Genomic DNA, 27402 nt, shown 5'->3' on the forward strand with positions numbered 1-27402 from the left:
CTACTTATCCACTTTGACCTTTGAAAAGAGACCTCCAGGTAAGGCACAGAAAACAACTACTGCACAGGATGAAACACCATTGGCTGTGACAGCATGAAAATGAAGGTAGAGCCGACAAGTTCCAGGTGGAAGGTGGGAGGCATCCTATGCTCACCCTCAGTACGTTTGATGGGCACAACTGATAGATCATTACTAAAGATAAAAGAACTACAAGATGTAGGGTGGACGTGGTGGTGTGTTTTTAGGGACATACCCGCAGCACATGGAGGTTCCTAGACTAGGGGTTGAATCAGAGCTACAGGTGCAGGCCTACACCACAGCCCCAACAACTCGAGATCCGGGCTTCATCTCCAACCTACACCACAGCTCATGGCAACATCAGATTCTTAACCCACTGAGCAAGGCCAAGGATTGAACCTGTGTCCTCATGGATACTAGTTGAATTCCTTTCCACTGTGCCACAATGGGGACTTACTAAGTTTTTTTTTTAATTTTTATTTTACGTTGGAGTATAGTTGATTTATAATGTTGCGTTAGTTTCAGATGTCTTAAGTTCTTATTTTTCATAGCAGGAAGTCTTATGGTTGATGAATCAAGACGATGAAGAATTGGAGTTTTCCCATCATGGCTCAGCAGAGACAAATCTGACTCGCCTCCATGAAGATGCAGGTTCAATCCCTGGCCTTGCTCAGTGGGTTAAAGGATCCAGCATTGCCGTGAGCTGTGGTAGGTTGCAGACACGGCTCAGATCCTGCTGTGACCTAGGCCGGCGGCAACAGCTCCTGATTGGACCCCTAGCCTGGGAACTTCCATATATCATGGGTGCAAAAACCAAATAAGTGGTAAAGAATTAAGAACTATGAGCAGCACTAGTTGAAAGCTCTCGCCTCTGGGAGGGCAGAGACTTGTTGCTCAGTTATAAGCCCGCTTTGCTGTTGGACCTTAACCTCACACAGGTAATAGTCTGACTGAATGCCCAACAGGTTATGCCCCGCAAATAAAGGAGTATCAACAAAAGAAGTAATGCCCAGTGTAGGTAGGAGTGTGCTACAGCAATTGGCACAACCTTTCCCACAGGAGAAATGGCCCGATAATTCCACCTTCGGGAAACAAATGTAGACAAATGTTTGCATAGAAGGATGTTCATCTCAAGAATTATTTGTAAGATCTCCACATGTCCAACAGTGTTATATATTACAAGTTGGGAATGATGGAGCCAAAGGACAAACTATACATATAAACCACTGAAAATTATATTTGCCAAGTAAGTGCTTTAAATGTTAAAGAGGGTTTTTAAAGAGCACAGTGTGCAGAATGATGTAAACTTTGTTTAGGGAGGAAAAATGAAAAAATGTTGGGAGGTTTTTCTTTTTTTTTTTTAAGGTGTTTTAAAGTTTATTGCTACTGCATGTCTTTACAAGGTTTTTCTATTTTAAAATATTTTCCTGTACCACAAAGAAAATACAGAGTTCCCGTCGTGGCACAGCAGAAATGAATCCGACTAGGAACCATGAGGTTGTAGGTTCGATCCCTGGCTTCGCTCAGTGGGTTAAGGATCCAGCATTGCTGTGGCTGTGGTGTACACCAGCAGCTACAGCTCCAATTCGACCCCTAGCCTGGGAACCTCCATATGCCGCAAGTGCGGCCCTAAAAAGTGGGGAAAAAAAAAAAAAAAAAAAGATTATTCAAAGAGGGAGAGGGAGGGTCAAAGAGCAGGGAGAATCAGTGGACCCAGGAGGAGGCGCTCATCCAGGACTTGCCCTGACATCTGCCCCATGTCTACAAATGCCCTAAGGGTGAGGGCCTTGCTTGGGCCAGTCCTCCTCCGTGGAGACCAAGTCTTCTATCTACTGGGGCTGCTGCATCAGCTGGTAACATGGGTCGTGTCCCACTGCTCCTAACAAATACTTCCTCCCAGCCTCGTCCCCCACCCCCCTCTTAAACTAACAGCTTTTTATTTGTACTCTATAGGTTTTTTCTAAGTATTTTGTTGTTTTTTTCTTTCTGCTTTTTAGGGTCACACCTGCGGCATATGGAAGTTCCCAGGCTAAGGTTCGAATCAGAGCTGTAACTGCCTGCCGGTGCCACAGCCACAGCAGGTCCTTAACCCACTAAATGAGCCCAGGGATCGAACCCACATCCTCATAGATACTAGTCAGGTTCTTAACCCCCTTAGCCACAATGCGAACTCCTTATTTTCCATGCTATGACAGTAAGCAGTAGTTAAGCATCCTCCTTTTCCAGAAGAGGAAATATAAGCAAGGAGGTTAATTTATTTGGTTGAGGTCACAGTTAGTGGCAGACAGTCTGGGATCAGGCCAACCTGGGCTTGAACTGATCGCAAAGTATCAACCCAGCTCTTCATTTAGACAAAGAATTGATACCACCACTAGGAAGAGTCATTAAGACTTGTCCAGAAACTAGCAATTTCAGCTGACCATCTCTTAAAATCTCTACAAACTAGATATAAAAATTATATTAAAGCATTTTAAAAAGTCATTAACAGAATATTCATGAATTAGGCTAAAGCACTAACCTACTTATTCAGAACTATGCACTTACAAACCATTTTCCATTTAACTGTTATTAACTGAGAAAGAAAAAAAAAATTGAGAACTTAAAGGTGTACCGGATTTTTGGGGAACAACTAATTACCTCTCTAGGAGAAAGAGAAGATAGGGCTCCAGGGATTGAAGCCCTCGTCTTCTCTGGCAGAAATCAAGAGATTAACCTTTGCAGGTGATGGCCCACAACCAGTGGTGTAAATCTAAGACTGTAAAACTCCAATCTTTGGAGTTTAAGATGACGAAACAAGGGCTCTCCAAAGCAGTACCTGTGTCTGCACTGACCTAAAGGTTTAACCAACAGCTTCAGCAGGCACAGAGCCGAGGAGGTAGTCTAGCAGCTTATTTGAGTGCCAAGTATAAACCGGAACCAATTCTGTTTGCCATTTCAGACTTTCTACCTATATTATATTTGTAGTTTAAAAATGGATCCCGGAGTTCCCGTCGTGGAGCAGTGGTTGACGAATCCGACTAGGAACCATGAGGTTGAGGGTTCGGTCCCTGCCCTTGCTCAGTGGGTTAAGGATACAGCGTTGCCGTGAGCTGTGGTGTAGGTCGCGGACGCGGCTCGGATCCCACGTTGCTGTGGCTCTGGCGTAGGCCAGTGGCTACAGCTCCGATTAGACCCCTAGCCTGGGAACCTCCATATGCCGTGGGAGCGGCCCAAAGAAATAGCAAAAAAAAAAAAAAAAAAAAAAGGATCCCAATGCTCTCTCAATATCCACCTGCCAATGACCACTTAAGCCACACAGAAGTACATGGTTTAATGCGCCCATGAAATTGTTAAAACAAACATAAAAGGCCTAAAGAATAAAACACATTGGTGAGACACTAGATTAAGCTGGAAATGTCTCAATGAACACAACAAAACCAACAGATAAAGAAAAGAAAGCATTCAAGTCAGATGCCTGAGATTTGGGGGGTAAAAAAGAAACCACAACCATCAGTGCAGAGTGAGATTCCAGTTTAACCGCACTACATGGACAGTGAACAATTCCAGCGCGTGTAAAAGCTGCCTCCCTAACGAGCAAGACCACAGACCCCCTGGGCTGGTCTAGGGAGGGGCCAAGCTGGACCCACGTCTAGAGGCTCCTCCCAGATCTCAGGTTCTGAGACCCCGGGTTTTGAAAAGTTTGAACCAACCTCCAGACTGCAGGGAAGAGGATGTGAAAGAGAGCAAACATCCACAGTGTCTCACGCACTCTGAAGAGCCTCGTGACGCCTGGCAGAGCATTACTTTCCAATCCACAGAGGAAATCATCTCGCTGTAGTTTGTGCTGCTGCCCAGGAAGCAGTCTAGCTAGAAAGTTCTAATAGATGAGCTCCAAACCTGTAGTAATCGTGCCCTTTCTTTCTAAGAAAGACTAAGTAATCAAAGTTTAAATTATTGAGAAATTACTTTATGGAGTGCAGGGGAGGAAAAAAAAGTAAATAAATTCATTATAAAAACTTCAGCACCCAAAGCCTGTCCTTAAGGTGGTCTTAGATACATATTTTAGGGGTTTTTTTTTTTATTGCTGATAACAGATTTCCTTGGCAGGTTACACAAGTTATTTCTCAGCTTATTCACATTTCCAATAAAAGCTTAAGGAAACAGACAAAAATACAAGGGACACAGAAATACGATGGCAAAGCCTCAAAACAAAAGGGTTTGGTAACAGGAAAAAAAAAGTACCTCCACAGTCTGTGTCCTTCACAATTTTTTAGAATTACGGAAACACTGCAATTGCTCAACTCAGCGTCACACACGAAGCTAGTAAAAATGTCCTTGTCGCTGCAAACTGAAGAAGTCACCCATTTATATTCATGATCACACAAACCACCTCATCTGCTCAAGGTTCAGATTAAAGCAACATTTAATATTCTTTACAAGATGGAATCTGTGACAAGTTCAAAAGGAAAACTTGCTTTTTAACGCAGCTGTGCTCAGACTCGATGTCCTCAGAGACCATCCTAGGCAAGGCCAATTCCAAAAAGCCAGAGTTCACAGCAGCGTCACGCTGGCCGCCTGAAGGTACCCCTGGAGGTACTGGAGCGCTTCTGCGTTGAGGCTGGTGCTCACCATTGATGGAACCTACAGAGGATGGGGGGGCAGACGCGCTGCTTGGTAGAGACCCTCACGCACCAGAACAACCCGCACCGCCCCGCCCCGCCCCGCGGGGGAGCTGCCGCAGCCGCGGAAAGGGTAATCCCTCAGCACTGACTCTTGAAGGGATTTGCAAGTAACTCAAAGCTGCTTTTATACCTTCAAAGATGGATAGGTCTAGAAAGGGGATCCATGAGGAATTACTGCTTTAGTGCTCAGTGTGACAGTGGTATTGTGTGGGATTACTGAAAAAGTCCTATTTGTTCCTGATGCGTAATGAGGTGAGTATGGTTGAAAAGACAGGACGCCTAAGGCTTGCTCTAAAATTACTTACTGAAGAGCCACACACAAGGGCTTTTACCCTTTTTTCTGTATTTCGAGGTCTCCATAATAAAGCAATGAAAAGTGTAATAATCTTAGAGTTTCTAACTAATGCAATTACAAGGCCATTATTTGATTTACTCTATGATTCATTATTTCTGAGTATGTTGCAGTTAACAAGAAAATCAACACCTACATTTTAATAACTGAAACAGTCCTTCTTTCTGGGGAATAAATACATTTTTAATCCAAAGCTTTTATCCTCCTTTGTCTTTATTTGTAAAATCATTTGCACATGAGCCAATCTTTTTTTTCCCTGGCTGTACCTATGGCATGCGGAAGTTCCCAGGCCAGGGATCAAACCCAGGGCACAGCAATAACCTCAGACACTGCAGTAACAACACTGGATCCTTAACCCGCTGTACCACAGGGGAAATCCACGAGCCTGTCATTTTAATTTCTTTAAAAAAGGGCCTCGACGACAACTCTGTGGGATGCTGACTATGGTGAACAATGCTCACAGAGCCCAGAACTACTGCCCTCTTGCCTTCCCGGGAAGGTCTGTTAATGGGGAGACCAATCGGAGGTCTCTGGCAACAGTGACACTTACCCTTCCTGGGCAGGCAGTAGACAACTTGTGAAGCGACTGTGCCAGATGAATTTTGGGATTGTTTACCATTTGACCGACAGGATCATGCTCTTTTTTCCCAGCAAATGCCAACTGTGAGAAGGCAGTCTGGTATCCTGGTGTGTCTTCTATGTCAATAAAATGTTCTTCGTCAGGAATGGTGTCATCCTCAGGTAACTCAAACAGGCCAATCAGCGACTGCAACAAAGGGGTCCTGGGTTGGGAGATGACAGAAGATGTAAGCGACGACTTGAAAGACTTCAGCAACAAGGAGAAGCCCTCGGGACACTCAGCACAAGAGTAACATGAGGTCTCTGAAATTCAGATGGACACCAGTGCGAAAGCCTCTCCAGAAACCACCCTTCAATTCTTTCCGCCAAAGCACCCCAACTTCTCTTTTGCAAACTACTCCATCCCCAGAGCGCTCAGAGCTGGCTGTGCAATGCGGGCCTGACTAATTACAAGGGCATGTGCGTCAAGCCCAACGAAGGAAGTTCAGCACTTTAAGTTAGGAGAAATAAGCCTCAAGTTGTCAGATCACTTGATGGAAGAGGCTTGCCCGAGTGAAATCATACTAAGGAGAGGAGAGGCCAGAGGTCAAAAAAAGCAGGGCTGCCAGACACAGAGCACAAGCACAGTAAGATCTTCTCTTGGCCTACTCTGTTTCACCTCTTAAAGACCTGAGCCAGGGACTGCGGGCTGTGGTGCACTGGATTGATCTGGCTTATTTCTGGAGGCAATGGTTCAATCCCTAGCCTGGCCCAGTGGGTTGGGGATCCGGCATTGCTGCAGCTCTAGTGGGCCGCAGATGTGGCTCAGATTTGATCCCCTGGCCCAGGAATTTCGTTTGGCTCAGGGGTAGCCAAAAAAGAGGGAAAAAAAAAAGACCCAAGCCAGTTGACTCGAGTGACTGTCATGAACGTCTTAGAGATGTCTCAGGCTCTCAAAGGGGCCCATGAGTTCCCTCCCTAAATAGTTAGCCAGAAACCAGGATCCTTCTAGACCCCCACGAATCCACAAGGCATGTCTTGGATCTGATTGTTGCCAGGGGGAAAGCTGAGATCAGAACTCAATCCTTAGTCCCCAACAGAGTAAGCGTGGTTAATTCTGTAGTCACAGGGGAAGGAAACTCATTTCCAGAAATTTCACAATGGCGTACTTACCACAGCTTGGTGTACTCTGTATCCATCATTGGGGGACATTCTGTCAGTAATTTGGTTATACCAACCGCACAAATCTTTTTCTCTACATTTCCAGATACTTTCTGAATTTCAGGAATAATGATTTTTTCCAAAACCATTCCAAACATTCTATTAATCAAAGCAAAATAAATTCACTCAATATTTAATTATAGTAGCAGTCTAATTTAACCGTGAGATGTTTATGTTATTTACACTTAATGACTCCTTATGAATATAATAATACAAAATAACAAGTTTGCTTAACTCTGGTCAACTGAATGCAAGAGGCTTTAAGATGACAAAACAAAAACATCAAACCTCTACTCTGTGACCAATTGCCATCATCTGCTGTGAATACTACCATAAGCCTATATGCTCAAGGAAAAGTCTTGACAGCCATTTTTTTGGTTTTATGGGGTTTTTTTTCAAATTACTCAAGAATCTTTGAAAAAATGAGACATTAGGAAACAAGAGCAAGAAGAAAAAAGACTCACCATCACCCCATCATTCAACAATAACTAGTTTTTAACATTTTTGGATTGTAAACTTCCCAACTTTCTGTTTACATACCTGTACATGTATAAATGTTAATGGCTGTATATTAAGAAAATGATTTGGCCAATGCTTGCTTTTGGAAACATCCTAAAAGTTAAGTTTTTCATAATTTTAAATGATATAAAATTCTGCTTATACTTTATTACATTCTTTGAAGTGGAAATAGTAGGTATCAAAGAGCGTGGACAGGAGTTCCCATGGCAGTGCAATGGAAACGAATCCCAACTAGTACCCATGAGCATGTGGGTTCAATCCCTGGCCTCATTCAGTGGGTTAAGGACCTGGCATTGCCATGAGCTGCAGTTTACGTCACAGACATGGATAAGATCTGGTGTGGCTGTGGCTGTGGCAAAGGCCAGAAGCTGCAGCTCTGATTCGACCTCTAGTCTGGGGCCTTCCATATGCCTTGGGTATGACCCTAAAAAGCAAGCAAGCAAGCAAGCAAACAAAGAGGACAAACAATTGGATGCTCTTAATAACAAGTTCACATATTTTGCTCCACAGAAAGACAATGCCGGAGTTCCTGTCGTGGCTCAGTGGCTAACGAATCCGACTAGGAACCACGAGGTTGTGGGTTCGATCCCTGGCCTCGCTCAGTGGGTCAAGGATCCGGCGTTGCCATGAGCTATGGTGTAGGTTGCAGACACAGCCCTGATCCTGTGTTGCTGTGGCTCTGGCGTAAGCTGGCAGCTGTAGCTCCGATTAGACCCCTAGCCTGGGAACCTCCACGTGCCATGGGTGTGGCTCAAAAAAAAAAAAAAAAAAAAAAAAAAGAAGAAGAAAGACAATGCCAATTTAGGCACCCACTAGCCCTGCTTGAAACTGCTCATTTCCTCACAATCTTCAATAGCTAGAAAGCATATTTTCTGGTATTTTCAGGTTAATTTACATTCTTATAGTTTACATTTTATTTGATAAAATACAGATACAGAGATTTAAACTGAAATTTCTAAGGAGTGGTCATCTATCATTCATTCCTTTATATCCTTTCTCTAGTAACTGGGAAATGCTGCCTATCTACATTCTTTTTTTTTTTTGTCTTTTGTCTTTTGTTGTTGTTGTTGTTGTTGCTATTTCTTGGGCCGCTCCCGCGGCATATGGAGGTTCCCAGGCTAGGGGTTGAATCGGAGCTGTAGCCACCGGCCTACACCAGAGCCACAGCAACGTGGGATCCAAGCCGAGTCTGCAACCTACACCACAGCTCACGGCAACGCAGGATCGTTAACCCACTGAGCAAGGCCAGGGACCGAACCCGCAACCTCATGGTTCCTAGTTGGATTCGTTAACCACTGCGCCACGACGGGAACTCCCTATCTACATTCTTAGGCACATACACCAAATAAGTCTGAGGCCAAATTGTACTACTCTCATTTGAAAAATCACTGTTGGGAGTTCCCGTCATGGCACAGTGGTTAACGAATCCGACTAGGAACCATGAGGTTGAGGGTTCGGTCCCTGGCCTTGCTCAGTGGGTTAACGATCCGGCGTTGCCGTGAGCTGTGGTGTAGGTTGCAGATGCGGCTCGGATCCCACATTGCTGTGGCTCTGGCATAGGCCAGAGGCTACAGCTCCGATTTTACCCCTAGCCTGGGAACCTCCATATGCCGCGGGAGCAGAGCGGCCCAAGAAATAGCAAAAAGACCAAAAAAAAAAGAAAAGAAAAATCACTGTTGGCCTTAACAGAGGCAGGCTCCTGGAGTAATGCCAGCTGTCTAACACTGGCTGTAGAGGATGCTGGGGGGAGGCGTGGGGATACTTCTGGGAATTAGACTATTTTTAAAACCACAAAGATACTATGACTGCCTCAAGAACTATAAAGTCATCTATAAAACAGATATTGCTTTGTACTAAGATAACAAATTTTTTGCTTAAAAAACAGAACAATAATTTTTTAAAAAAGACTTACTTTGGTTGTATACCGTCAAATATTTCTTGCAGTGCTAGTGCCCCGTATTTTATGCAATACAAATTAATAAAGACTAAGAAACCTGTTGAAAGGAGATGCAGAGTATCAACACAGAGGACTCACTGCTCTAGAGCAATGTAGTGAAAGTCTGCCAGTATTCGCCAATCACTAACACCCAGTGACTAACTCCGGCACCAACACTGGCCTTTCCATACAATTTAACATACAGAATTTCTGCCTTTATACTACAGTCATAAAAAGTCTTTACATACAGTCTCTCTGATTTATATTTCTTCATGGTATTTCTATTAAAAATGTCTTGGTATTTAAACTTACAAACCAACCTTTGGAACACACGCTGCTTTTGTGTTTGCAGACTATAAGCATCTTAAAACATTTTATACGAAGTTTCTAACTGATAAAGCTTATTGTAACCATAAAGTCTAAGGGTTTTAGCCACTTTCCTTCATTATTTCTGTAGGAACAGCCAAATGATTTTACTTACTCTTGATAAACTTGGTTGTTTTGGAATTCTGAAGTCTTTGGAATAGCAGAATGAAGATTTGCTTCCTGTACTGGTCAACTGACTCACTAAAGAAATGAATAAAAGCGGTAACATAAATTCAGCCTTCTCCCGAGTACATAGCAGAATCCTCAGTTAACGTACAGCGAGGTTACAGTCATACTCACGGAGGCATGTGCTCTATTATACTGTTTAGAAGATAAAAACCTTGGTGGTCATTGGCTTTGGATGCAATCAGCTTCTGAAAGACACCTAACAACCCAGGCTACAACAAATTAAATAATAATTAGTTAAAGAGGCAAGGAGTAATTGTTCCAAAAGTTAAATAAGTGATGTATTTTGGGGAAACGTGCATGCTGTAATAATCCAATAGCGTTTTTTCTGTATTTCTCACTTTTGAAGTGTAGAGAAAAAAACAAAATCCCAAACAATAAGCCCTTAAAGTTTGTAAAGTAAAATTATTTGGCTCTTATTATCTCCATGGCAGAAAATACAAAACAAGGATGCCTACCCTTCTAATAAAATATACATTAATGTTTTCTATGAATTACTTTATTAAATTTAAAAAATTTTTAAAAATCTGTCATCTATCATCCTTAGTTTCCATTACCTTATAAAATTAAAGTTTACAGCAAAAAAAAAAAATTCTGACTCACGATTTTGTCAGCTGCAGCACTTGCTATTGTATTTGAACCTCGTTCTAAGAATGCTTGGAGAAGCCTCACTAGAGCAGGAATATTTCCTGTTCTTTCCCAAAGCACTGGCTGAAGGAGATGAGGAAATAAGGCCATATAGGAAGATGGGATGTCATTTTTGTGTGTTTCCAGAAGCAAAGACATCACTTGAAAGACATACGGAATAAATTCTGTTGATGAAAATAAAAACAGAGTTGTCAGCTTCAACATTAATGGCTCTGACATAAAAAATACCTACCTCTTAGGCATTTTATACCCACTTTAAGAAGTGTATTCAACTGGAAAAAAATAACTTTCCTTCACTTACCTTGTACATCATTTTGTAAAATTTCAGTAAACACCAGAAACAAAGCCTCCTCGAAATTTACAACAGCAGCAGGGTTAGCCTTGCAAGTTATTCTTATGGATAAACATATTGCTTCAAACATATAGTGATTAAAGTGAGGTTTGCTTGGGTTCTGAAATTAAAAAAAAAAAAAAAAAAAGCTTATGACTCTAATAATCCAAGTGACTATATGAAAAATAACCTAAAACACATCTAACTTTACTGGGAATGTGTTAAAAGAGATTCTATTTTTCTGGCCACACCCATAGCATGTGGAAGTTCCTGGGCCAGAGACTGAACCTGTGCCACAGTAGTGACCCGAACTGCCGCACTGACAATGCTGGATCCTTAATCTGTTGTGCCAGAAGGGAACTCCCAAGAGATGTCATTTAAAAAAAAAAAAAAAAAACCAATATTAAGAAAAAACACCATTACACTAGAAAGCTTGCATACATGTTAAAATTTTATACTGACTTTAAAATTCAGAAAATAATAGTCACTGATGCCTGTTTGGAATTTTTTTTTTTTTTTTTTTTTAATGGGCAAAAGTCTACTTAGGAAAAAAACTTCAGAGTCATAGGGAGGTGACGACACAACCCTCAGCTGCCAGCACTTGTAAGGAACCTTCTTAACCCAGTGTGCTTTGCCGGAGCCGTCACTGTAAGTAGTGGTGGGAGAGACGAGTGAGGACACGCAAGGCCTGACCCTGCCACGAGCCCTGTGGGGGGCCTCAGGCAACCCTTCACCTCTTTGGGCCTCAGTATGTCTCCCTTCACAGTGACAATCTTTCATAACAGGGGTTTTCAATTTTCTTTTTCAAACAAAATCCTTGTTGGAACGCTACCACATAAAGTGATGAACCCAGAAGATGAATGTGTATGAATAGGGGCAGGTAAAAGTGAGAGATGCTGCTTCTCTTTTCTCTCAACTGCCCCAAACCCACGCAGGCCTGAGACCCTTACCTGGAACTTGGCAGAAAATGATCACTAGTCTCAAAGTCCCTCTACTACTTACTTCCTAGGGAGTCATCTCCTTTTCTAATAGTAACTGAGAACAAGCACCTGCAAAGGAATTTTGTTGGCCTAAACCGATTTTTTATTTTCTAAAAACGGGTATTGATATTTAAATATGGATCAAAATATCTATAACTTTTTTTTTTGTCTTTTTAGGGCTGCACCCGCAGCATATGGAGGTTCCAAGGCTAGGGGTCTAACCGGAGTTACAGCTGCTGGCCTATACCACAGCCACAGCAACCTGGGATCCAAGCCACATCTGCACCCTACAGCACAGCTCACGGCAATGCCAGATCCTGAACCTACTGAGCAAGGCCAGGGATCAAACCTGCGTCCTCATGGATGCTAGTCAGATTCGTTTCCGCTGAGCCTCGACCGAACTCCAAGAAACCAAAATTTTTGATCAGAGGAGTGAACTTTATTTTTGGGTCAAAAAGTATAGACACAAGAGTCAAAGAGTATAGACACAAAGTATTATTTCCAGAAGGCTTAAGGAACAATAAAATATAATGAAGTCTGAACAGCGTCTTTTGCGTCCATCTGGTGCAAAGCCTACTTCTTCCATCTAAGATTACGTCAGATCATTTGTACTTTTTCGGTTTTCTTCAGGTGAACATGTGTTAGTGAGAACAGGAGTTCCTGTTGTGGCTCAGCAGGTTACAACCTGACTAGTATCCATTAGGATGCAGGTTCGATCCCTGGCCTCACTCAGTGGGTTAAGGATCTGGCGTTGCCACGAGCTATGGCGAAGGTTGCAGACGTGGCTCAGATCCCGCATTGCTGTGGCTGTGGTGTAGACCGTCGGCTATAGCTCCAATTCACCCCCTATCCTGGGAACCTCCATATGCTGCAAGTAGGGCCCCCAAAATCAAAAAGCAAAAATAAAAAAGAAACAAACATACAAAAAACCCCACCAAAATAAAATGAGAATAAAAATGTTTTAAAAATTTCTGAGCCTACACTTAAAGGTAAGTGCTGCCATGTCATGTCATCCCACACATTCAGAATCACACACCAACTATCAGAAGAATTCATAGATCTTAGTCTGTCAGACCTGTTGCAGGGAGTTTTGAGGCTAAAACAGTTTGGAGCATTTAGGTCAAAAAGCAACTGCAGGAGTTCCCGTCGTGACGCAGTGGTTAACGAATCCGACTAGGAACCATGAAGTTGCGGGTTCGGTCCCTGCCCTTGCTCAGTGGGTTAACGATCCGGCGTTGCCGTGAGCTGTGGTGTAGGTTCCGGACGCAGCTGGGATCCCGTGTTGCTGTGCATCTGGCGTAGGCCGGTGGCTACAGCTCCAATTGGACCCCTAGCCTGGGAACCTCCATATGCCACAGGAGCAGCCCTAGAAAAGGCAAAAAGACCAAAAAAAAAAAAAAAAAAAAAAAAGCAAAAGCAACTGCACTCTCAAAACTGGTTCTGTTACCTTACTAACAGCTAATAGCTTCTGTGTAAGCTGTGTGATGAGAGTAGGGATGTAGGGGATTATGGCTTCTTGTAGAAGGGAAAAACTTCTCATGATAGCTGTAAAATATAAAAAGAGCAAAAAGAAAGAGTTTAGTTAAACCTCAGAACAAAACAGTGATGGGGGTGGGGGAAGTCCACTGACTCATCAACTAAAATTTTAAGACCTTTAAAACAACGCCTAGATGGCTCTGTATATTTAAAAATAATTTAAACTTCCCTTCATTTTTAAAATTAGGCCAAGGATTGTCAACAAAGTTTAGCTGGAAAGTATTATTTCCAGAAGGCTTAAGGGACAATAAAATATAATGAAGTGACTACAAAGGCAGACAAAGAGGAGGGGGAAGAAGTGACGGGGGAGCAGCAGGTGGAGGGGAGGGCTACTTTGAGTCCCTTCTTTTCAGAATAAATCAGTGGCATGAAATTTTTACCCCTCGCCTAATGGAAATATGATCACAGCACACCAGAAGCTGAAAGACAAGGACACCTGCCCATCTCCTCCCAAAAGAGAAATTAGGAGCCCAAGAAAAATCGAAAGAATACACACATATAAAACTATGGAGAGGGCCCATACTGCAAAAGTAACAGCACGTTAAAAGGCACCTGAAAACATCTGGCTTGGGAGAGCAATCCACTATTAAGTGAAAAAATGTACGCTAGCTGATCTTGCGCGAACAGAAGAGATGTTTACTAAACGGCACTCCTGCTATACGCCGAGCAGAGCACGCAGTTAGCCTCTCCTGCCTCCTTCACTTGCAGTGACGGTGAAGACCTGCCTCCCGAACCACTCCCTGCCCTTCTCCTCAGCTCAGGCCTCACGTGCTAGACAATGTCAAAGGTTATAGGTGCATCGGTGCCCCTCCTCGCTGGCACAGGGTCCTTCCATTCACTCATAGTATTTATTAGGGTGGTCATCACACACTGGGTGCCCCTGTACCTCCTAGGGACATGAACCAGTTAGCCACCTCACACAAATGGGCATTTAACAACAGGAGTTACACATCACTGCTGGGAGAAAGACAGTGCTGAACAAACACACACCTAGATGTCCAGTCACACACACGTAGAAACACACGTACACACATACACACTCCGCAGTCTGGGCCCATGCCTGAGGCATCAGGAAGATTCTCTGAAAAGCATTTCCTATGAGCCCATCTTGGAGTGCAGCCCTGCCTGAGACGAATAAGGCTGTCCCAGAGCTGTCACCGAGATGCTCCTGGTGTAGCACCTGCAGCATGTCTGTGGGCTCTAGCACAAACCCAGGTTTCACACCAAGCCTCACTCAGTGTCTGGGCTCATCCTTGCCCTCAAAAAAGTCAATCTAGGAGAAGAAAAATAAGTTTGCTACATTTTCTTCACTAAGAGGAGTTCTATATCAAGGTTAAATTTTTTTCCGAAAATACTGTTAACAATAAACAGTATTTTTCATTTAAAAATATCTAAACCCATCTAATTCTTTATAAATAGTATCTGGTTCATAGACTACATAACCTCAAGTACAGCTCAGAGTATTTTTACCACCCGTTATCTGAGATTATATACTTAAAGTCTGAACACCAAGGAAATGGCCTACCTTTCATAATATATTCATTTTCTGAAGAGCCAGGAAGTGTGAGAGCTTTGAAAAGGTTTGTTAGCAGAATCTCAACAAACGGTGCGATTTCTGCAGCTGTAAAGCTATAGATGAAAAAACAGCTTTCAGTCACTACCAACTCTTGAGCTTTTCACTCTGGAATACCCTTGGCAACTACTAAATCACACTTCTTGGCATAAAAGCGAGCCATTTCCCACCACTGACAGTCGGCAGAAAGCTCAGGAAAATATTTCTTTTACAACTGCTCATTTTAAATTCCTAAGAAGGCACATCTGGGACCAAACAATTAAACCCCAAACCAGGCAAGCTCAACAGCATCTAAAGCCGTTCAGGTCATCTTTGGTTCACATCTGTCATGACCAAGAACAGAACTCAACTGTCATCTAGTTTTCCAGGAGGTAGAACAGGTTCAGAACTGTTTCCTACGTAACGTTTGAGCCTGAAGACAGGTACTGGCTTGATTCACCTTGAAGGAAATCCTTTCAACCCTTAACTGGCCCCTGAGCACATCTATACTTCAAGTTCTTGATAAAGAAAAGAACCTAGACTATTTTCCATCTCTTATCCTAAAGCTCAGTTTTAAGAAATAACACTGCTGACAAATGGTCTGAAAGACACACAGACCAACCATCCCCCTACATTTAAACCTTAGACCCTGGAGAATTACTTTCCGTCAGCTGTGTCACATCTCTGCATTGAGTGGGATTACAAGAACAGCCAGGTGAAAATAACTATTGCATGATGTTGCTAAGAACACTGCTAGGACACAGTATGTCCACTTCTGAGATACCTTCTGAATAACTTTATTTATTATTTATTTATTTATTTATTTTTGCCACACCCAAGGCATATGGAAGTTCCCCGGCCAGGGACTGAATCTGAGCCACAGCTGTGGCAAGGCTGGATCCTTTAACCCACTATGCCAGACCGGGGATCAAACCCACACCTCTGCAGCAACCTGAGCCGCTGGAGTCATATTCTTAACCCACTGTGCCACAGCAGGAACTCCTGAATAACTTTTGTTTTAATCTCATGGGCATTATGGGAATTTTAACTCACCAAGCTTTTCTCTTTGCCTTGGCTGCTAGAGGATTCCACATAAAATTAAAGAGTTTCTTTAACTACTGTATAGGATCCTTTGCCACATTTCTGTTTATTAACCTCATACCCCAGTTATTTTTCCTTTGGTGCAATTTCCTCTATTTAACTTTACTGTCATAATGTACCTATTTTGGCATGTGGTCTTGAATCCTTTTGGAATGAGAAACCGTATAAATGAGTAAAATGTACAGATTTCTTTTTTCTACCTACTAATAAAATGATGTGTACCAACACCTCTGACCAGTACAGAATAGTCTCCACCCCAAGATGAAAAAACACAGAATCCAATACTTACAGAGTGGCGTTGTTAGGCCCCCTCATAGTAAACAGTCTCTCAAGAGCATGTGCAGCGTAAGTATGAACAACAATACTTTCAGCTTGAAGATGATTAATCAACAGAGGAATAGAGACTAAAAGATGCTCTTTTGGTACCTGAAAAAACAATAATATACATGGTCTAACTCAGTGATGTTATCTTTCAGTAAAAGACAAACGGTAGAGAAGGACGTTCTATTTCTAAAAAGTGTGTTTTGTTCAGCTATTACAATGGAGAAATCAAAACCTCTACCTCCATATAATGGTTCAATTCACATTCACTTTTCCAATTCTCTTTCTCCAAGCATAAAACTATAATTAAGGTAAAATTCTGTAGGTAAAAGAATACACCATAAAATAATAATATCGTGGAGACAGACTGATTTCATTAATCTTAGGTACTATTCTTTCCACTAGCAGGGATTTCTTGAAAAAGTCATTCAGGCTCTTTGTGCCTCATTTTCTCTTCTTAAAAAAAGTAGAATAAGCAAACCCATCTTCATTAAAAACCTCTAAAATTTTAGAATGAATATCCGTCAGTCTTTAAAATAGAACAGCTTTGGAGTTCCCGTCGTGGCTCAGTGGTTAACGAATCCAACTAGGAACCATGAGGCTGTGGGTTTGATTCCTGCCCTTGCTCAGTGGGTTAACGATCCGGCGTTGCCATGAGCTGTGGTGCAGGTCGCAGACGTGGCTCGGATCCCGTGTTGCTGTGGCTCTGATGTAGGCCAGTGGCTACAGCTCCAATTAGACCCCTAGCCTGGGAACCTCCATATGCCGCGGGAACGGCCCTAGAAAAGGCAAAAAGACCAAAAAATAATAATAAAATAAAATAGAACAGCTTCACAAGGTTGCATGTAACCCTGGTGGTTACCTGTCAAAGACACAGAGAAATCAAAACTCGAGAGAGAGGATCAAGACGGCAGAGGAGTAAGATGTGGTGCTCACCTTCTCCCACAAACACACCACAAAAAAATCCTACATGGAGAACGATTCCCACAGAACATCTACTGAGCACTGGCAGAAGAACTTAAACCTCCAAAAAGGCCAAGAAACCCTCCACATAACTGGGTAGAACAAAAGAAAAAAGAGAGAGAGAGACAGCAAAGGAATGAGGACGGGACTAGCACTCCCGAGCTGTAAAAGAGAAAAGGGACCCACACCTTAGGAAGCCACCCAACTGACAGGGAGATGAGCCACAGGGACCTCGAAGTCACTGAAAAAGGCACAGCAGCTGGACTGAGGAGGGCAAAGCAGAGTGAGAGCTGCAGACAGAGATCCTGGACACCACAGCCTGAGATATTGGGACAAGGGCTGGGCGGTGAGATTCAGGCTCTGGAGGTCAGTTCTGGGGAGAGGACTAGGGGTGGCTGCGTGGAGACAGCCAGAGAAGCTAGGGAGCAGAAAGCCACAGCAGTGGGAACACGGGAGGTGGTCTGGGCCCACTGGAGAAGCAAGGCCGCCACTGTCACGGAGGGCGAGAGGCAGACCCCCTGAGGAATCTCCTTCCCTGCACAAGCACAGACTCTCAGAGGGCAGGGCGCCTCTGGCACAGGCTATGGGTGGGGAGGTGCCACTTGCTCGGGCTATAGGTGGCCAGGCACCTCTTGTGTGGCTAAGGGCAACAGGGAGCCAAGCACAACGCAGCACCTCTTGTGTGATCTACAAGCGGCAGGAACAAACCATAGCAGTCACGTCAGACACCAGAGGGGGGCGTGGCCCACCACCACTAGGAGTCTGTGAACAGGCTCCACGGGCGGCCCCAGCCACCTCAGAGGTGGGCAAAGAAGAGGGCACTGCAACTGAGTACCACCCGTTGTTGCTCTCACTCCTCCTGCTGCTGCCACTGCCGAATGCTCAGGGCAGTGCAAACACACACCTGATCACTGTCACTTCCCAGTGCCCTGCAGCTAGGGGCAGCCTGTGCCACTTTCCCAGAGGTCCTTGCCACTGTCGAGGGCCCAGCAACCAGACACTGGCTACTAGCCCTGCCCGTTTCTCCCATCTCCCCGGAAGCACAGGCAGCTCCCTAAAAATAAAAAACCCTCACAAAACACCCAGGGGCACACGCACATATAAACAGTCCTCCAAGACTACAGTAGTTGTTTTCCTTAAACTCACAGAACAAAAAAAGTATAAGCAAAATGAAGAAGCTCAGGAACCATTCCCAATTAAAAGAACAGGAGAATGCACCTGAAGGAGAAAATAATGAACCAGACCGCTGCAGTCCAACAGACACAGAGTTCAAAAAGGAGACAGTGAAAATACTGAAGGAATTAAGAGTGAATATGAAGGAATTAAAAGCAGATGTGAAGAGTGATGCAGAGTCTTTAGAAAGGAACTAGAAAATAGAAGGAGGAGCCAAGAAAAATTAGAAAATTCCTTTGCAGAGATGCAAGCTGAGTTAAAGGCACTGAAGAGCAGAATGAATAACACAAAGGAACAGATTAGTGACTTGGAAGATAGAATAATAGTAATCACCCAATCAGGACAGCAGATAGAAAACCAATGAAAAAACATGAAAGGAATGTAAGAGATATATGGGATAATATAAAGCAGGCCAGTCTATGCATAATAGGGATTTCAGAGGGAGAAGAAAATGGTGATTGAAAATATATTTGAAGAAATTATGTCTGAAAACTTTCCAAATCTAAAGGAAACAGTTATCAAGACAAAGGAAGCACAGAGGGCCCCAAACAAGTTGAACCCAAACAGGCCCACACCAAGACATATTATAATTAAAATGGCAAAACTTAAAGACAAAGAGGGGATTCTAAAGCAGCAGGAGAAAAACAAAGAGTTAATTATAAGGGAGCCCCCATAAGACTATCAGCTGATTTCTCTACAGCAACACTATAGGCCAGAAGTGAATGGCTAGTCAAAGTTCTAAAAGGGAAAAATCTGGGAGTTCCCATCGTGGCTCAGTGGTTAACAAATCCGACTAGGAACCATGAGGTTGCAGGTTTGATCCCTGGCCTTGCTCAGTGGGTTAAGGATCTGGCGTTGCCGTGAGCTGTGACTGTGGTGTAGGCCAGTGGCTACAGCTCTGATTAGACCCCTAGCCTGGGAACCTCCATATGCTGCAGGAGTGGCCCTAGAAAAAGGCAGGAAGATAAAAAATAAATAAATAAAAGGGAAAAATCTACAGCCTAGAATACTCTATCCAGCAAGAATAACATTTGAAAATAGCAGAAATAAATAATTTCTCCAACAAACAGAAACTATACTAAACCCATTCTAAAAGAAATACTGAAAGGCCTCCCCTAAACAAAAAAGAATTAAGAAGAGACAGAATGGAGGAAATCACAATTGAGAAGCAATCAATTAAATAAGCCAGTATTCAGCTCTAATAGAATAAAAAATAAACTACTGCAAAAGCAATGATAAACACAAGGAACAGCAAAAGACAAACATGAAGATATTAAAAAAGGACCTCAAAATCATAAAATGTGGAGAAGCAAAGTAAGAAAATCTAAACTCTTTTTCTCTAGAATGTGTTTTGGCCTATATGACCATCAGGCTAAAGTAAGCAGGTATCAGAAGGGGTTAACATACTTGAAAAGCAGGGCAACCACAAATCAAAACCAAACATTACATTCACAAAAAGTAAGAAGAAAAAGACACAAGCATAAAAGGAAATCATCCAACCAAAAAAAGAGAACAAAGGAGAAACACAGAATCAACTGGAAAACAAGATTTAAAATGGCAATACATACATCTTTATCAGTAATTACCTTAAACATCAGTGGACTGAATGCTCCAATCTAAACACATAGAGCAGCAGACTGGATAGATAAGCAAGAGCCTACAATCTGCTGTCTACAAGGGACTCACCTTAGGGCAAAGGACACATATAAAGTGAAAGTGTGGGTATGGAAAAAGATATTTCATGAGAATGGAAAAGACAGGAAAAAAGGAGTTGCAATACTCATATCAGATAAAACATACTTCAAAAGAAGGCCATAAAGAAAAAGAAGGACACTGTTTAATGATAAAAGGGTCCATTCAAGAAGAGGATATTACAAAGTTCCCGTCGTGGCTCAGTGGTTAATGAATCCGACTAGTATCCATGAGGACACGGTTTTGAGCCCTGGCGCTGCTTAGTGTTAAGGATGCGGCATTGCCATGAGCTGTGGTGTAGGTCACAGACACAGCTCAGATCCCAAGTTGCTGTGGCATGAGCTGGCTGCTGTAGCTCTGATTCGACCCCTAGCCTGGGAACCTCCATATGCTCCAAGTGCAACCCTCAAAAGACAAAAGACAAAAAAAAAAAACCCAAAAAACAAAAAAAGAGGATATTATAATCATCAATATATATGACCCTAATATAGGAGTACACAGATACATACAACAAATACTAACAGACATAAAAGGAGAAATCGATGGGAATATGACAATAGTAGGAGACTTTAACACCCCACTCACATCAATGGACAGATCCTCTAGACAGAAAATCAGTAAGGCCACAGAGATCCTAAATGATACAGTAGAAAAGTTAGACTTCATTGACATATTCAGGACATTCCATCCAAAAAAATCAGAATAAACATTCTTTTCAAGTGCACATGGAACATTCTCAAGGACTGACTACATACTGGGGCACAAAACTAAACTCAACAAATTTAAGAGTATAGAAATTATTTCAAGTATCTTCTCTGACCACAATGGCATGAAACTAGAAGTCAACCACAGGAAAAGAAATGAGAAAAAACTGACTATATGGAGACTAAACAATATGCTACTAAAAAACCAATGGGTCAACAAGAAAATCAAAACAGAAATTAAAAAATACTTTGAGACTAATGATAATGAAAACACAGCCATTCAAAATCTACATGATGTTGCAAAAGCAGTTCTTAGAGGGAAGTGCATGGCAAAACTGGCCTTCCTCAAAAAACAAAAATCTCCAATCAACAACTTAACCTACCACCTAAAAGAATCAGAAAAACAAACAAAACCTCAAGTCAGCAGAAGGAAGGAAATCATAAAGATCAGAGAGGAAATTAATAAAATAGAGATTCAAAACAACAACAGAAAAAAAAATCAATTAAAACCAAGAGCTGGTTCTTTGAAAGGGTAAACAAAATTGACAAACCGCTGGCCAGTCTCACCAAGAAGAGGAAAAAACTCAAACAAAATAAGAAATGAAAAAGGAGAAACCTCAACCCAATACTGCAGAAATAAAAAAAAACGTAAGAGAATACTACGAACAATCATATGGCAACAAATTTAACTAGAAGAAACAGACACCTTTCTAGGGACATAGAGCCTGCCAAAACTGAATCAAGAAGAAATAGATCAAAACTGAAGTGACTGATCACTAGAAATGAAATTGAGTATGTAATAAAAACACTCCCTACAACAAAAGTCCAGGACTAGATGGCTTCACAAGCAAATTCTACCAAACATACAAAGAAGAACTACTATGAGGTACCACCTCACACCTGTCAGAATGGCTTATCATTTGTAAGTCCACAATAACAAATGCTGGAGAAGGTGTGGAGAAAAGGGTACACTCCTTCACTGTTGGTGGGAAGGTAAATTGATGAAACCACTATGGAAAACAGTATGGAGGTATCTGAGAAAACGAAATATAAAAGTAACATATGACCCAGCAATTCCACTCTTGGGCATATACCCAGACAAAACTTTCACTGAAAAAGATACATGCACGCCTATGTTCATTGCAGCACTACTCACAATAGCCAAGATATGGAAACAACCTAAATATTCATCAACAGATAGATTAAGAAGATGTGGTATATATACACAATGGAATACTACTCAGCCATAAAAAAGAACAAAACAATACCATTTGCAGCAACATGGATAAAACTAGAGACTCTCATACTAAGTGAAGTTAAGTCAGAAAGAGAAAGACAAACACCATGTGATTTCACTTATATATGGAATCTAATATACAGCACAAATGCAACCATCTACAAAAAAGAAACGAACTCAGACTTGGAGAACAGACTTGTGGTTGCTGTGGGGGTGGGGGAGGGAGTGGGATGGACTGGGAGTCTGAGGTTAGTAGATGCAAACCACTGCATTTGGAGTAGATAAGCAATGAGTTCCTGCTGTACAGCACAGGGAACTGTATCTAGTCACTCGTGATGGAACACGATGGAGGAAAATGTGAAAAAAAGAGTGTATATATATATGTACATTTTTGTACAGCAGAAATTGACAGAACAATGTAAATCAACTACAACAGAAAAAGAAATAATAAATCAGGAAATTAAAGAATCATCCACAAGAAATAAAAAATAGATACCATACTATAGCATGCTATCATTTAAATAAATACATTTTTATTTTACTTATTTTTTCACTTTTTAGGGCCACACCTGTAGCATATGGAAGTTCCCAGGATAGGGGTCCAATTGGAGCTGCAGCTGTCAGCCTATGCCACAGCCACAGCAATGCGGGATCCAAACCACATCTGACCTACACCACAGCTCACGGCAATGTTGGATACTTAACCCACTGAACAAGGCCAGGGGTCAGACCCACATCCTTGCGGTTACTAGCTGGATTCATTTCCACTGTGCCACGATGGGAACTCACAAATAAATAAAAATTTTAAACCTGTATAATACTATAGAATTTCTGTGGGAAAAATGTGTGTAAAACCATGACTTGTGTGGGTATAAAACACACTGAGTTCATTCATTACCTCTGGGGAAAAAGAGAATAAAATGGACGGGAGAGGGGCGCCCTGGGTGCCTCTACTGTGTGTGGAAGTCTCAGGAATTAGGGTCTGAGGTTAAGATTTGGGGTGGTGATGTGAATACCATTAGAGTCTTTCGTGTTTAAAATAATTTGCAAGATGGCTGCAGGTAATTCAGAGGAAATAAGACAGATGGTGTGTGTTTTGTTTTCTGTCTCACCGAAATTAAAGAGACAGCATTAAGAATCAGAAGGATCATATAACTAAATAGCAAAAACGATCCAATTACAAAATGGGCAGAGGAACTGAACAGACATTTTTGCAAGGAAAACAGATGGTTACAGGAACATGAAAAGGTGCTCATTATCACTCACCAATGGGCAAATACAAATACAAACCAAAATGCCATTATCGCCTCACACTTGTTAGAGTAGCTACTGTCAAAACGACAAGCAATAACAAGTGCTGGTGAGGAAAAGAGAAAAACCCTAAACCCTGATGCCTTGTTGATGGAATGTATATGGATGTAGCCACTGTGGGAAGAATAATTTCGAGCTGCTTTAAACACAGTATTTCCTGACTATACATGCCTAATAGCATAATATTCTAAGGATACAGAAAACACAAAGAAATGGAACTGCATTCAACAGCATTACTTTAGTAATAATACTGGCATTGCTGTTTATTTTCTGGATCTCTCCTATGAAAAAGCCTAGAACCAATGACAATGCGTTACCAGTATCCCCAGCCCCTAGATTATGGTCTTTAAGTAACATTTCCCGTCTTCACGGGTGGCTAATCAGGTCTAGGGCAGGAAATGTACAAGAGGGACCTGGACTATTATGTCATGCATGAAAGAAGGGAAACAGTTAAAGGCTACTAAGTTTATGTCAAGAGGACACAGGAACCTACATACTGAGGTTCCTACTGCCCAAAGATAAAACAACTAGAGAGTCAAAATGTCCCTCATTTGTCATCCAGAAGTTGGGAGACACTAAACTCATCACTCTGAACGGATAACATGGAAAACCAAGCAAACGTTTATCCCGTTTTTCCAATTCAAATTGGTAATTAAGTAATTTATGAGATAGTAGTACTGGTAGCACAATGGATGAACATACTAAAAAAAGCCACATAAGTATACATTTTAAAATGGTGAATTTTATTTTTATTTATTTATTTATTTTGCTTTTTAGGGCCACACATGTGGCATATGGAAGTTTCCAGGCTAGGGGTCCAATCAGAGCTACAGCTGCCAGCCTATGCCACAGCCAGAGAAACGCAGGATATGAGCCACGTCTTCAACCTACACCACAGCTCATGGCAATGCCAGATCCCCAACCCACTGATCGAGGCCAGGGATCGAACCCACATCCTCTTGGATACTAGTCAGATTCGTTTCTGCTGAGCCACAATAGGAACTCCCCCCAAAACGGAGAGTTTTATATTAGGTTACCTATATCTCAAAAAACGTCAAGAATTACTCTTTTTTTTTTTTTTTGTCTTTTCCAGGGTCACACCCGTGGCATATGGAGGTTCCCAAGCTTGGGATCTAATCGGAGCTACAGCCACCAGCCTACGCCACAACCACAGCAATGCCAGATCCTTAACCAGGGATCAAACCTGCAAACTCATGGTTCCTAGTCAAATTCGTTAAACACTGAGCCACGATGGGAATGCCGAAGAATCACTCTTAACATCACTGAAAGTGGACAACCAGACACTGCACTTGTCCTAATGAAATAAAGGATACCAGTGACAAATTCTTACCCCCAAATCCCAAAGAAATAAAATCTAATCAATTTAGAAATACAGGCAATTAGAGGAACAAGAGATAACATACCACTGAGGATGCAATCAGCCAAAAATATAAAGAGACTACCCGACAAATGAATGGTTCCTCAAAAAATTAACATGCACAAGAGGAATAAGGACCTCTCTGTTGCCAGTTAAGAGACAAGAGACGTAATCAACAACAAGCAAAGTGCAGACCCTGTTTAGGTCCCAGTTGGGGGGTTTTTTTGGGGCATACTGGCGGCATATGCTAGTTACCAGGCCAGTGATTGAACCCACACCTCATCAGTGTCCCAAGCCACTGCAGAGACAATGCTGTATCCTTAACCTGCTGTGCCACAGGCAGAAACTCCTAATACCCAATTTTTAATAAATTCACTGTAAAACAGTATTTTTGAGAAACTGAGGAAAATTAAGCATGGTCTAGAATCCTAAATTCTTAAGGAGATATTGTTAATCTTGTAGGAGATAGAAGCTGGAAAACAAGAAAACTTAACAGAGATATATAACATACAAGTGAAAAAGCTACTTACCTGATTCCTAAAAATCATAATGTATTTGATACCATCAGCTTTAAGGACAGGAAATTCATTCACTGTTAAAAAAATTAAGCTACAGTTATTCAAGTGCTAAGGACTATGACAAATCAGTGACATTATCAGATTTTGTGTGTGTGTGTCTTTTTTTGTCTTTATAGGGCCGGACCTTTGGCATATGGAGGTTCCCAGGCTAGGGGTCCAATCAGAGCTGCTGCTGTCACCCTACGCCAGAGCCACAGCAACATCAGCCCCGAGCCACATCTGCGACCTACACCACAGCTCACGGCAGCACTGGATCCTTAACCACTGAGCGAGACCAGGGATCGAACCCGCTACCTCATGGTTCCTAGTCGGATTCGTTTCTGCTGTGCCACGACGGGAACTCCACATTATCAGATTTTTAAAACATGGCTTTGATAAGCTAAATGTCAAGTAATTAAAGCTTAGTTAACTACATAATTATCTACAACACAGCTATTAATTCTAATACGATTACAAGTAATTTTTTCCCCCTACCTTTAAGTTTCATTATAAGTGAACATTTGTTACTTATGTAGCTGAATAAAAATGATTTCGGGAGTTCCCATTGTGGCTCAGTGGGTTAAGAACACAACAGAGGAGTTCCCATAGTGGCTCAAGGGTTAGTGAACTCAACTAGCACCCATGAGAGGTAGGTTCAATGCCTGGCCTCACTCAGTGGGTTAAGGAGCTGGTGTTGTGTGAGCTGTGGTGTAGGTCGCAGATGCAGCTCAGATCCATTGTTGCTGTGGCTGTGGTGTAGACTGGCAGCTGCAGCGTTGATCCAATCACTAGCCTGGGAATTTCCATATGCCACAGGTGCAGCCCTAAAAAGACAAAAAAAAAAATTTGGACCATGAAATAATGCCAGTAACTTCTTCTGGAACTGAAGCTATTCTGGGTGTTTTTTTTTTTTTGGTCTTTTCTAGGGCCGCTCCCGCAGCATATGGAGGTTCCAAGGCTAGGAGTCAAATTGGAGCCGTAGCCACCAGCTGACGCCACAGCCACAGCAACGCAGGATCTGAGTTGCGTCTGCAGCCTACAGCACAGCTCACAGCAGAGCTTCAGTTCACACATACATACACACATATATATAAATATTAGGATTAACAAAGTTAAATGACAATTTAGTCTTACTTGTTCCTATTTTCTTTTTACATAAGCAACTTTTTAATAGAAGGTTAATTTCACCTAGGCAAGATCTGGGGAAAATATTTGAGAGTGTTCAACAAAAGAAGTAACTGTAGGAGTTCTAGCCGTGGCACAGTGGGTTAATGATCTGGCTTGTCTCTGTGGTGTTGCTGGTTCAATCCTCAGCCCAGTGCAGTGGGTTAAGGATCCAGCATCACCACAGTTGTGGTGTAAGTTGCAGATGCAGCTCTGATTTCATCCCTGGCCTGAGAATTTCCATATGGCACGGGTACAGCCAAAAAAGAAAAAAAAAATTAAAAATACAAGAAAGAAACAACTGTAATAAGGATAGGAGCTACGGTTCTCAGTATCATGGTGATAAAGAGACTTTATTATGACTCTTGCCATAATGATACTCAATTTGTACTTTAAAAAAACCAGTGCAAATAAAAACTGCCTATATAGGGTAAGTTGTATTAAAAACATTTCACAAAACTCACCATTAGCTGACTTTAAATCAGGGAGAATGTGATTTACAAAGAACTCAGTCAGGTTTACAAGTTCATTCGCTTGTGTAATTCCATGCTAAAAAAAAAATTTAGAACATGGTGAAATAACACGAAATAACCTGTATATGTATCTACCACATTGGAAACGGAGGTAACGTTAGAAAACCAGGTTAAGAATGGAGATGCACACTTCAAAACATCAACTGCTTACAAGACTATTTTAATAAAGAAACTTCCTTAAATTAGAGAAAAGCTGAATCTAAGTTTAGCACATTTTATTCACTGAGTCTCAGCCAAGGGAACAAGTATGACATCTGTCAATTTTTTGGTCCATAAGAGACTTAAGTGTTTAATACATCAACATAAAGTCATTTCCGGCAACAATATGAATTTTAATCAGAACTAACACATCATCTAGCAGAATGGGCTGGATCACCAGAAATATAGTACTTCTTGACTTCTGT

General features: G+C 42.0%; 1 protein-coding gene across 1 annotated transcript in view; it reads right to left on the reverse strand.

The window, feature by feature from the left end:
- Window positions 1-4402: 4402 nt before the first annotated feature.
- Window positions 4403-27402, reverse strand: part of CSE1L (chromosome segregation 1 like) — a 51734-nt gene continuing 28734 nt past the window's right edge. The window contains exons 13-25 of the mRNA XM_047770914.1: window positions 26930-27014; window positions 25275-25336; window positions 16255-16391; window positions 14838-14941; window positions 13224-13321; window positions 10767-10917; window positions 10421-10629; window positions 9932-10029; window positions 9747-9832; window positions 9242-9323; window positions 6763-6909; window positions 5582-5813; window positions 4403-4638 (exon numbers count right to left, since the gene is read on the reverse strand). Of these exons, the coding sequence (XP_047626870.1) occupies window positions 4549-4638; window positions 5582-5813; window positions 6763-6909; window positions 9242-9323; window positions 9747-9832; window positions 9932-10029; window positions 10421-10629; window positions 10767-10917; window positions 13224-13321; window positions 14838-14941; window positions 16255-16391; window positions 25275-25336; window positions 26930-27014 (1581 nt within the window). The 3' untranslated portion in view covers window positions 4403-4548. The remainder of the gene's footprint in view (window positions 4639-5581; window positions 5814-6762; window positions 6910-9241; window positions 9324-9746; window positions 9833-9931; window positions 10030-10420; window positions 10630-10766; window positions 10918-13223; window positions 13322-14837; window positions 14942-16254; window positions 16392-25274; window positions 25337-26929; window positions 27015-27402) is intronic.

The sequence above is a fragment of the Phacochoerus africanus genome, chromosome 3, assembly GCF_016906955.1.
Source record: "Phacochoerus africanus isolate WHEZ1 chromosome 3, ROS_Pafr_v1, whole genome shotgun sequence".
Classification (NCBI taxonomy): domain Eukaryota; kingdom Metazoa; phylum Chordata; class Mammalia; order Artiodactyla; family Suidae; genus Phacochoerus; species Phacochoerus africanus.